Raw genomic sequence first — 12,151 nt, forward strand, 5'->3', positions numbered from 1 at the left:
AGCAGCCCTCGCAAATTACGTTCTTCCTTCTGTAGACAAAGAGACTGCTTTCATATTCAAAGGAAGCTTTACTTCTTTGAAGAGTAGTAGCATGTTTAATATATTTCAAACCCTTATAGTACACATTCAAAATGTGCACAAAATATAAGTTTACAGCTTATTGAATTTTTACAAAGCAAAAATGCCTTTATGACCAAACCTCTAAACCAAGTAGAAGACCAACACTACGTCAGACAAACTTCTCATCTCCTGTGTCAGTATCCCTCAAGTTAGATGAATCTTTATTTTTAGCACTCTATATAGTTTGTGTCTTTTTCTGAATTTTACATAAGTGGAATCAAACAGAACATATTCTTTCATGTATAGCCTTTTGGTGAAAATTCTGTTGATATCTGAACATTATGTTGATTATTGTTTTAGCTTGTTTGGACTGTTATAGTAATTATAACATAAGCAAATGATTTATAAACACCTGACATTTATTTATCACTGTTCTGAAAGCTGGAAGTCTAAGATTGGATTGGGTTCTGATGAAAGCATTCTTTCTGGCTCGTAGATGGCTATCTCTTGTTGTGCATCATATAGGTCTTTTTGTTGTACATTACATGGGGCAAGGGAGTGCCCTGGGCTCTTTTATGAGGCCACTAATCCAGTTCATAGGCTTCCCTAGCGGCTCAGAAAATAAAGAAACTTCCTGCAATGCAGGAGACCTGAGCTTGATCCTTGGATAGTGAATGTCCCCTGGATGAGGAAATGACAACCCACTCCAGTATTCTTGCCTGGAGAACCACATGGACAGAGGAGCCTGGCGGGTTACAGTCCATGGGGTCACAGAGTCAGACATGACTAACCATGTGCAGGCACTAATTCAGTTCATTAGGGCAAAGCCAAGCCTCAGTGACCTAATCACTTCCCTAAAGCTCCCGCATCTAAATAGCAATGGTTCTTGTATTACTGCTGTAAGTGTAGAGATCAAATTGACAACATTCATTGAATCATGGAGAAAGAAAAGATGTTCCAAAAAAACATCTACTTCTGCTTCACTGACTACACTAAAACCTTTGATTGTGAGGATCACAACAAACTGCAGCAAATCTTAAAGAAATGGGAGTACCAGACCACCTTACCTGTTTTCTGAGAAACCTGTATGTCTGTCAAGAAGCAACAGTTAAAACTGGAAATGGAATAACAGACTGGTTCAAAATTGGGAAATGAGTGTGTCAAGGTTGTATATTGTCAGCCTGTTTATTTAACTTATATGCAGAATACATCGTAAGAAATGCTGACCTGGATGAATCACAAGCTGGAATCAAGATTGCTAGGAGACATATTAATAACCTCAAATATGCAGATGATGTGTCTCTTATGGCAGAAAGTGAAGAGGAGCTAAAGAGTGTCTTGATTAGGGTGAAAGAAGACGTGAAAAAGCTAGCTTAAAACTCAATATTCAAAACACTAAGATTATGACATCGGTCCCATTGTTCATGCATGCTCAGTCACTTCAGTCATGTCCTACTCCTTGTGACCACATGGACTGTAGCATGCCAGGCTTCTCTGTCTATGGCGATTCTCCTGGCAAGAATACTGGAGTGGGTTGCCATGCCCTCCTCCAAGAGATCTTCTAGACCTGGGGATTGAACCAGCATCTTTTATATCTTTTATGTCTCCTGCATTGGCAGGCAGGTACTTTACCACTAGTTCTACATGGGAAGTCCCATCACTTCATGGCAAATAGAAGGGGAAAAAGTGGAAGGAGTGATATTTTATTTTCTTGGGCTTCAAAATCACCATGGATGGTGACCACAGTCATGAAATTAAAAGAGACTTGCTCCTTGGAAGGAAAGCTATGACAAATCTAGCTAGCATATTAAAAAACAGAGACATCACTTTTCCGACAGAGATCTGTATAGTTAAAGCGACATTGTTGTTGTTGTTGTTTCTTTTTGTTTGTTTTGTTTTTGTAGTAGTAATGTATGGATGTGAGAATTGGACCATAAAGAAGGCTGAGCACCAAAGAACTGATGCTTTCAAACTGTGGTGCTGAGTCTTTTGAACTGCAAGGCCATCAAACCAGTCAATCCTAGGAGAAATCAACCCTGAAAATTCACTGAAAGGACTGTTGCTAAAGCTGAAGCTCCAGTAATTTGACCACCCATCTCCTACTCAACGGACATGAATTTGAGCAAACTCCAGGAGATAGTGAAGGACAGGGAAGCCTGGCATGGTGCAGTCCATGGGGTCACAAAGAATCAGACACTACTGAGTGACTGAACAACAGCACCATAGTATCCATTACATGACTGTACCTAGATTTATGTATTCTGCCTATTTTTGAGAAATGTCTTGAGTGCTTCCTGATATGGCTATTACAAAATAAATTCTTGCTCCTGTCTCTGTATGAATATATCCATGCACTTCTATTTGTTAGAATTTTGGATAAGATTGCTGGTTTACAGATTAGGTATATATTGTGCTTAAACTGATACTGTCAAATAGTTTCACAAACTGGTTATATGAATTACATACCCATTAACTGTATATAAGTAGTTTTGTTTCATGGTCTCACCAATATTAACATTACAAGGTGTTTTAAAAAATTTTTGTATGCTAGGTTTGTGTGTAGCTCAGTCAGTAAAGAATCGGTCTGCAGTACAGGAGACCCGGGTTCAATCCCTGGGTTGGTAAGATCCCCTGGAGAAGGAAATGGCAACCCACTCCAGTATCCTTGCCTGTAAAATCTCATGGGCAGAGGAGACTGGTGGGCTGCAGTCCATGGGGTCACAAAGAGTCAGGCACGACTGAGCAACTAACACTTACTTACTTACAAATATGTTATAGTTTTAATTTGTCTTTCCCTAAACAAGATATCCCATGTCAAAGGTAAGAGAAACTCAAGTAAGGCAGTAGGTGTTGTGAGAGGGCATCAGAGGGCAGACACACTAAAACCATAATCACAGAAAACTAGCCAACTTTATCACAGGACCACAGTCTTGTCTAACTCAATGAAACTAAGCCATGCCGTGTGGGGCCACCCAAGACAGTCGGGTCATGGTGGAGAGGTCTGACAGAATGTGGTCCACTGGAGAAGGGAATGGCAAACCACTTCAGTATTCTTGCCTTAAGAATCCCATGAACCGTATAAGAAGGCAAAATGATAGGATTCTGAAAGAGAGACTCCCCAGGTCGGTAGGTGCCCAATATGCTACTGGAGATCAGTGGAGAAATAACTCCAGAAAGAATGAAAGGATGGAACCAAAGCAAGAACAATGCCCAGTTGTGGATGAGACTGGTGATAGAAGCAAAGTCTGATGCTGTAAAGAGCAATATTGCATAGAAACCTGGAAAGTTAGGTCCATGAATCAGGCAAATTGGAAGTGGTCAACCAGGAGATGGCAAGAGTGAATGTCGACATGCTAGGAATCAGCGAACTAAAATGGACTGGAATGGGTGAATTTAACTCAGATGACCATTATATCTACTACTGTGGGCAGGAATCCCTTAGAAGAAATGGAGTAGCCATCATTGTCAACAAAAGAGTCCTAAATGCAGTACTTGGATGTAATCTCAAAAACGACAGAATGATCTCTGTTCAATTCCAAGGCAAACAATTTATTATCATGGTAATCCAAGCCTATGCCCCAACCAGTAATGCTGAAGAAGCTGAGGTTGAACGGTTCTATGAAGACCTACAAGACCTTTTAGAACTAACACCCAAAAAAGATGTCCTTTTCATTATAGGGGGACTGGAATGCAAAAGTAGGAAGTCAAGAAACACCTGGAGTAACAGGTAAATTTGGCCTTGGAGTATGGAATGAAGCAGGGCAAAGGCTAATAGAGTTTTGCCAAGAGAATGTACTGGTCATAGCAAACCCCCTCTTCCAGCAACACAAGAGAAGACTCTACCCATGGACATCACCAGATGGTCAACGCCGAAATCAGATTGATTATATTCTTTTCAGCCAAAGATGGAGAAGCTCTATACAGTCAGCCAAAACAAGACCGGGAGCTGACTGTGGCTCAGATCATGAACTCCTTATTGCCATATTCAGACTTAAACTGAAGAGAGTAGGGTTAACCACTAGACCATTCAGGTATGACCTAAATCAAATCCCTTATGACTATACAGTAGAAGTGAGAAATAAATTTAAGGGACCAGATCTGACAGACAGAGTGCCTGATGAACTATGGACAGAGGTTCATGACATTGTATAGGAGACAGGCAGCAAGACCATCCCCATGGAAAAGAAATGCAAAAAGGCACAATGGTTGTCTGAGGAGGCCTTACAAATAGCTGTAAAAAGAAGAGAAGAGAAAAACAAAGGAGAAAAGGAAAGATATTCCCATTTGAATGCAGAGTTCCAAAGAATAGCAAGGAGAGATAAGAAAGCCTTCCTCAGCGATCAATGCAAAGAAATAAAGGAAAACAACAGAATGGGAAAGACTAGAGGCCTCTTCAAGAAAATTAGAGATAACAAGGGAACATTTCATGCAAAAATGGGCTCTATAAAAGACAGAAATGGTCTGAACCTAACAGAAGCAGAAGATATTAAGAAGAGGTGGTAAGAATACACAGAAGAACTGTGCAAAAAAGATATTCATGACCCAGATAATCACAATGGTGTGATCACTCACCTAGAGCCAGACATCTTGGAATGTGAAGTCAAGTGGGCCTTAGAAAGCATCACTACGAACAAAGCTAGTGGATATGATGGAATTCCAGTTGAGCTATTTCAAATCCTGAAAGATGATGCTGTGAAAGTGCTGCACTCAATATGTCAGCAAATTTGGAAAACTCAGCAGTGGCCACAAGACTAGAAAAAAAGGTCCATTTTCATTCCAATCCCAAAGAAAGGCAATCCCAAAGAATGCTCAAACTACTGCACAATTGCACTCATCTCACACACTAGTAAAGTAATGCTCAAAATTCTCCTAGCCAGGCTTCAACAATACGTGAACAGAGAACTTCCAGATGTTCAAGCTGGTTTTAGAAAAGGCAGAGGAACCAGAGATCAAATTGACAATATCCTCTGAATCATCGAAGAAGCAACAGAGTTCCAGAAAAACATCCATTTCTGCTTTATTGACTATGCCAAAGCCTTCGACTATGTGGATCACAATAAACTGTGGAAAATTCTGAAGGAGATGGGAATACCAGACCACCTGACCTGCCTCTTGAGAAACCTGTATGCAGGTCAGGAAGCAACAGTTAGAACTGGATATGGAACAACACACTGGTTCCAAATAGGAAAAGGAGTACATCAAGGCTGTATATTGTCACCCTGCTTATTTAACTTACATGCAGAGTACATCATGAGAAACGCTGGGCTGGAAGAAGCACAAGCTGGAATCAAGATTGCCAGGAGAAATATCAATAACCTCAGATATGCAGATGACACCACCCTTATGGCAGAGAGTGAAGAGGAACTAAAAAGCCTCTTGATGAAAGTGAAAGAGGAGAGTGAAAAAGCTCAACATTCAGAAAACTTAGATCATGGCATCTGGTCCCATCACCTCATGGGAAATAGATGGGGAGACAGTGGAAACAGTGTCAGACTTTATTTTTTTTGGGTTCCAAAATCACTGCAGATGGTGATCGCAGCCATGAAATTAAAAGACGCTTACTCCTTGGAAGGAAAGTTATGACCAACCTAGACAGTATATTAAAAAGCAGAGACATTACTTTGCCAACAGAGGTCTGTCTGGTCAATGCTATCGTTTTTCCAGTGGTCATGTATGGATGTGAGAGTTGGACTGTGAAGAAAGCTGAGCACTGAAAAATTGATGCTTTTGAACTGTGGTGTTGGAAAAGACTCTTGAGAATCCCTTGGACTGCAAGGGGATCCAAACAGTCCATCCTGAAGGAGATAAGTCCTGGGTGTTCATTGGAAGGACTGATGCTGAAGCTGAAACTCAATACTTTGGCAACCTCATGAAAAGCCTTGACTCACTGGAAAAGACCCTGTTGCTTGGAGGGATTGGGGGCAGGTGGAGAAGGGGGCGACAGAGGATGAGATGGCTGTATGGCATCCCTGACTCGATGGGCATGAGTTTGAGTAAACTTCAGAAGTTTGTGATGGACACGGAAGCCTGGTGTGCTGCAATTCATGGGGTCGCAAAGAGTTGGACATGACTGAGCAACTGAACTGAACTGAACTGAACAAATCACCATTGAATTTGAGGATACGTGCCATGTTACTTGTGGAAGAACTGATTCTTTTGAACTGTGGTATTGGAGAAGACTCTTGAGGGTACCTTGGACTGCAAGGAGACACAGCCAGTCCTTCATAAAGGAAATCAGTCCTGAGTAGTCATTGGAAGACCTGATGCTGAAGATGAAACTCCAATACTTTGGCCACCTGATGCAAAGAACAGACTCATTTTAAAAGACCCGATGCTGGAAAAGATTGAAGCCAGGTGGAGAAGAGGACAACAGAGGATGAAATGGTTGGATGACATCACCAACTTGATGGATGTGAGTTTGAGTAAGCTCCGGGAGTTGTTGATGGACAGGGAAGCCTGGCGTGCTGCAGTCCATGAGGTCGCAAAAAGTCAGACACAACTGAGCAACTAAACTGAAATGAACTGACATGTTACTTGGTTTCTTGAATATATCTTTGGTGAGAACCTGTTCATGATTTGCTTTTTTTCATTCACTTCCATGAATTACTTGGGTAATATTCTAACATTCTATAATGAACTAGACTTAAATCACATTAATATTTCCAGCTCTGCCACTTAATACCTGTAACCTGTGGCAAGTCATTTAATAGATGGTTGTTTCAGGTTTTCCCAAGTACAAATCTGAGACAATAACATCACCTGTCTCAGTTGTTCCAATGATCATTGACATAATATCTATAAATATCCGGGGAAAATATCTGTAAAATATATGTTGATGATTCTTTGGCATATAAGCAGCACTATACAGGGATTGTCTATTAATATACCTTCTGATGTTTTTGCAAACTATACTATGTTTGGTCTTTCACTAGTATCGTTTGTTATTCTAACACCCACACTAAGCTTAATAAACTCTGAAGACATGCAATGTTTGTTCTGCTTTAAAAATGCAAAATAAAGACCGTTTCGTTATCATCTCTTCCTCTGTCTTTATAATTTGTTATTATTTTCAGTAAACAATTCTTTCTTTGAGCTAGCCACATTTATACTGTTGTTCCATATGGTCTGTATTTATGTATATTTAGTCACAAGTTTGGAGAAGGAAATGGCAGCCCACTCCAGTGCTCTTGCCAGGAGAATCCTGTGGACAGAAGGCCTGGGTGGGCTGCCGTCTACAGGGTCGCACAGAGTCGGACACGACTGAAGGGACTTAGCAGCACCAGCAGCAGTCACAAGCAGTCACAAGTTTGTTCTCATTCATGGATTTTGTTTTCCTTGTGCTAAATGTTAATCTCTCAGTCATATCTGACTCTTTGTGACCCTATGGACTGTAGCTCACCAGGATCTTCTGTCCATGGAATTCTCCAGCAAGGATATGGGAGTGGGTTACCATTTCCTTCTCCAGGGGATCTTCCCAACCCAGGGATTGAACCTGGGTCTCTTGCATTGTAAGCAGATTCTTTGCCTTCTGAGTCACCAGGAAAACCCTTGTTTACCCTGTACTCAGTTGTAGTTAAGAAGTTTCTTCACAAGTTCTAGTTGTCCATTTTAATCTTTATAGTCCCATGGCTTTAATGTTAACCTTTATTTCTTTCAAATATTAAATGTATTTTTTAATAACTTGTATAATGTAAATTCAATATCTGAAGTTGAGTAACCTTCCTTTTTTTTTTTTCCTTTTTCTATTTTTCTGGAAATTCGCATGAACAAGGACTTTATCTATGGAAGTTCCTTCATATTTGAATGGTTGATAATTCTTTTCTCTGTCTGATATTTATGTTTTTTCAGTCCCACAAAGCTTATTCTAAACTAGGAACACCTTAAATTCATTTCAAATGAATTTGACAGTTCATGAAGGCATTTTAAATCTAAACCCAAAATGAAAAATGAATTGACATTTTTTTTGGGGGGGGGGGGTTTCCATAATAGATTATCTTTAGTTTGTCCATTAGTCAAAGCCTAAGTAAATTACTTTGATTTTGTTGTTGCTGTTGTTATTGTTGACTCTATATCTCTGTAGAGGTTATAGTCCTACAGCAATCTTAATTTCCTCAATTTAATGTCTATTCTAGCTTCTTGCTTTGTGTGAACCTTATAACTGGCCTCTTATATTCCATCAGATGATTATATTTAAAGTCTAGGTTACCTTAAGGCAACCCGTTGGCCTCAACATGTATAAAACACAAGTCTACATTCTTGGAAGTGGTAGTGCTCGATTTGACTATCTCTCATCACTATGAGATTTGAATTGCAGTATCTTTGCCTCTAAACAGGAAAAATAATTTCATTTCCATGGGGTTTCCATTGAAAATAAGTATTTTCTACTCTTAATATTTTGTGAAACAAAGTGAGATAAGGTAAAGGACTGTGTGGTTTGCTTCCCTCATAGCTCAGTAGGTAAAGAATCTGCCTGCAATGCAGGAGACCTGGGTTCAATTCCTGGGTTCGATTCCTGGGTCAGGAAGATCCCCTGGAGAAGGAAATGGCAATCCACTCCAGTATTCTTGCCTGGAAAATCCCATGGACAGAAGAGCCTGGTGGGCTACAGTCTATGGGGTCACAAGAGTTGGACATGACTTAGCGACTAAACCACCACCACCACCATTCAAATGTGAAGTATTATTATTATTGTTATATATAATAAATTATGCTATTATATTATATTATTATAGATATGATTTTTGCAACATGGGTTGATCTAATAGTTTTAGACATGTGTATTATCAAGAAAACTGAATGCCAAAGAATTGATGCTTTTGAACTGTGGTGTTGGGGAAGACTCCTGAGAGTCCCTTGGACTGCAAGAAGATCCAACCAGTCCATCCTAAAGGAGATCAGTCCTGAAAAGTCATTGGAAGGACATGCAGAAACTGAAACTCCAATACTTTGGCCACCTGATGCAAAGAGCTGATTCATCTGAAAAAACCCTGATGCTGGGAAAGATTGAATGCGGGAGGAGAAGGGGGCAACAGAGGATGAGATGATTGGATGGCGTCACCGACTTGATACACATGAGTCTGAGCAATCTCTGGGAATTGATGATGGACAGGGAAGCCTGGCGTGCTGCAGACCATGGGGTCGCAAAAAGTCAGACACGACTGAGTGACTAAACTGGACTGACTATCAAGTCACATTTTATCTCTGTGTGTGTGTGAGTTAATTCCTCAGCCGTGTCCCACTTCTTTGCGATCACATGGACTGTAGCTCACCAGGGTCCTCTGTCCATGAAATTCTCCAGGCAAAAATACTGGAGTGGATTGGCATTTCCTTATCGGGGGTTTCTGTAGGAGAAATTAGAATTTGATGCCTCAAGTCCAAGGGAGCTATGCATATCTACGTATATTTCTTTACATAGACTTTTAGGTAACACTCGCCCAATTAATCTTGTTCCCCCCTCCCCCCAAAAGTCCCAAGGCAGAGATGGGGGGGAGCCAGATATAGATCATGGGAGAAAAGTGTGATTTTCTGAAGACCATGTCTCTTGTGTGTTTCAGGCTAAAGGGAGTGCTGATGGGAGCAGGGTATAGTGCTGAGCTGATGGATAAGTGTAAAGGATTGAGACATACTATTGACTGAATGAGTTCATGAAGGTTCAGAAAAGGTCACAGCAAGATAAACTGCAATGGCTTATTGATTATTTTGAATTAAATTTACTTGAGAAACACCTATTGAAAAATAATTAAAAACACATTCTAGCCCTCCACTTTTCCTCAAAGGTGGAAAATGAATCTCACCTGTGAGGGTAACTTCTGAATACCAAGAAGATAGAAATCATCCTTATCACCAGAGTTAGAGAATTCAAGTTAAAAAAACTGTAAACCAGCTGTGACTTTCATTAGATCACAACCCCAAGCAGGAGTCCCTTTGTTTTGTAAAATATTCACAAATAATTGTCTTTGTCTGGAACTGATAAATAAACAATTTGCTTTTGTCACTTTGGGTGAGATCTCTGCACATATGAGTTTTTTTTTTTTTTTCTCTCTCCTCTTTATGTATCTGTGTAAACTTAATCATAGTCAAAAGAACTCAGGCAAGGTTAGGAGGGCATTTTCCCCTTTTTGAAAGTTCAAGTGTTCATTTCCAGTGGTAAGGAAGGCATGCTTATTTAGTAAAGTTGAGCAGAAATAAATTTTGAAAGTTATCACCTACATTTTATAGTAAATCACCATTAAGAGACAGTCTAAAACAATGACCAATTCCTTCCCAAAAGAAAATACTATTCTAGGATTAATATTTTTATTCTCCAAGATATAAACTAACTTTTTCACTGACATTGATTCCTCAATGTATGAGTTCTTACTTTTGGGTCTGGGCAAGCAAAGGTTTCTTGGAGAATTCAAGATTCTTGTCTATTGACATGGATACTCAAATATATTTTAGCAAGATTTTCTCCATGGAAATTTCCCCCATCTCTTCAAGAAGTGGATATATATTTGGACAAATTACTGAACTAAGCAGTAGGAAGAAGTCATTGTCTATAGAAAATAAAAAGTCTTAAGAACATTAGCACTGAATTCATTTATTAATAGAAAGCAGTTTCCTGCTGAGCAGTTCTTTCATCAAAGCTTCTTTCACATCCTTGTTCCTCAGACTGTGGATCACGGGGTTCATCATGGGGATCACGGTGGTGTAACACACAGCCACCATTCTCCCCTGCTGCACGGACTCCTCTGAAGGGGGTCTAAGATGCATGAAGAAAAGAGTTGTGTAGAAGATGGAGACAGCTGTCAGATGGGAGCCACAGGTGGAGAAAGCTTTGCGCCTGCCTTCTGTGGAACGAATCCTCAACGTGGCAGGAAAAATGTAGATGTAAGAAATGAGGATGATGAGGAGAGAACAAGTGAAGTTAAAACCAGCCACAACAAACATGGACAATTCTTTGTTATAGGTGTTGGAACAAGCCAGCTTAATCAGCGGTGGGTCAGCACAGTAGAAGTGATTAATTTCATTGCGACCACAGAAGGCTAGGTTGTAGGTCCACATGGTCTCCATCAGCCCAGTGAGCGCTCCATATACATAAGGCACCGTGATGAGGGATGTGCACACACTCTTAGACATTTTGCTGCCATAAAGCAGGGGATTGCAAATGGCCATGTTCTGATCAAAGGCCATGACAGCCAGGGTGTAGATCTCTACATGGACCAAGGCAATAAAAAAGTAACACTGAACCGTACAAGCTGTATAAGAAATGGTTTTCCTCTCTGATAAGAAAATTCCCAACATCTTTGGAGTCACATTGGAAGAGAAACACAGATCTACAAAGGATAAATGGCTCAGGAAAAAGTACATGGGAGTGTGGAGGCGGGCATTGACCCTGATGAGGACAATCATGCCAAGATTTCCTGCCACTGTGACCATATAAATGGTGAAAAACAGAGCAAAGAAGAAAATCTGCAATTCCTGGGTACTAGTTAGTCCAAGGAGAACGAACTCAGTCTCTGGGGTGAAGTTTCTTCTCATAATTTCATCCATGAGATATTGACCTTTGCATTTATATTGGATTACAATAAAGTGGAAAAATTAATATTACTATGTCACTAATGACTTTCCCACCAATTTATTTTCCTTCTCTTTTTTATTACACCATTTCAACTCTTGCTCATTCTCACTAAACACAATCTCAGTCTGGCACTGAAATCTTGTGGTATTCAAAGAATCTCTTCCATTTTTGACATGGCCCTCCATTATGTTTTATTTCCCTATTTTTCACTTCCCTACTAATTGTGCTTCTCTCACTTGTTTCTTTATCCACTTTCTCCTTCTCTTTTTCTGCCCTAGTCTTTCTGCTTGAAAAATATGTTTTATGTGCATAACCATCTTCAAATATCACAGTCAAGTTTGTTTATCTTTACATCTAATTATATAAACAGGTGAGAAAGAGTTTAAAAAGAGAAAAGAGTATGGTATCAAAGGACAATATTTTCCCAAAAGACCTAATTCTTTTTGGATAATTTTCACATAATCAATTGCTTACTGGAGAATACAAAATAATTGAGTTGGGCAAGTTTTATGCTTTCCAACTTTTTCAGAC

General features: G+C 39.8%; 1 protein-coding gene across 1 annotated transcript; it reads right to left on the reverse strand.

Moving 5' to 3' along the window:
- Nucleotides 1-10,635: 10,635 nt before the first annotated feature.
- On the reverse strand, nucleotides 10,636-11,580 carry LOC122702840 (olfactory receptor 5M8-like). Its single transcript, XM_043916721.1, has one exon. The coding sequence runs from the start codon at nucleotides 11,578-11,580 to the stop codon at nucleotides 10,636-10,638; it is 945 nt and encodes a 314-aa protein (XP_043772656.1).
- Between the last annotated feature and the right edge of the window lie 571 nt (nucleotides 11,581-12,151).

Source organism: Cervus elaphus, chromosome 1 (genome assembly GCF_910594005.1).
Source record: "Cervus elaphus chromosome 1, mCerEla1.1, whole genome shotgun sequence".
Classification (NCBI taxonomy): Eukaryota; Metazoa; Chordata; class Mammalia; order Artiodactyla; family Cervidae; genus Cervus; species Cervus elaphus.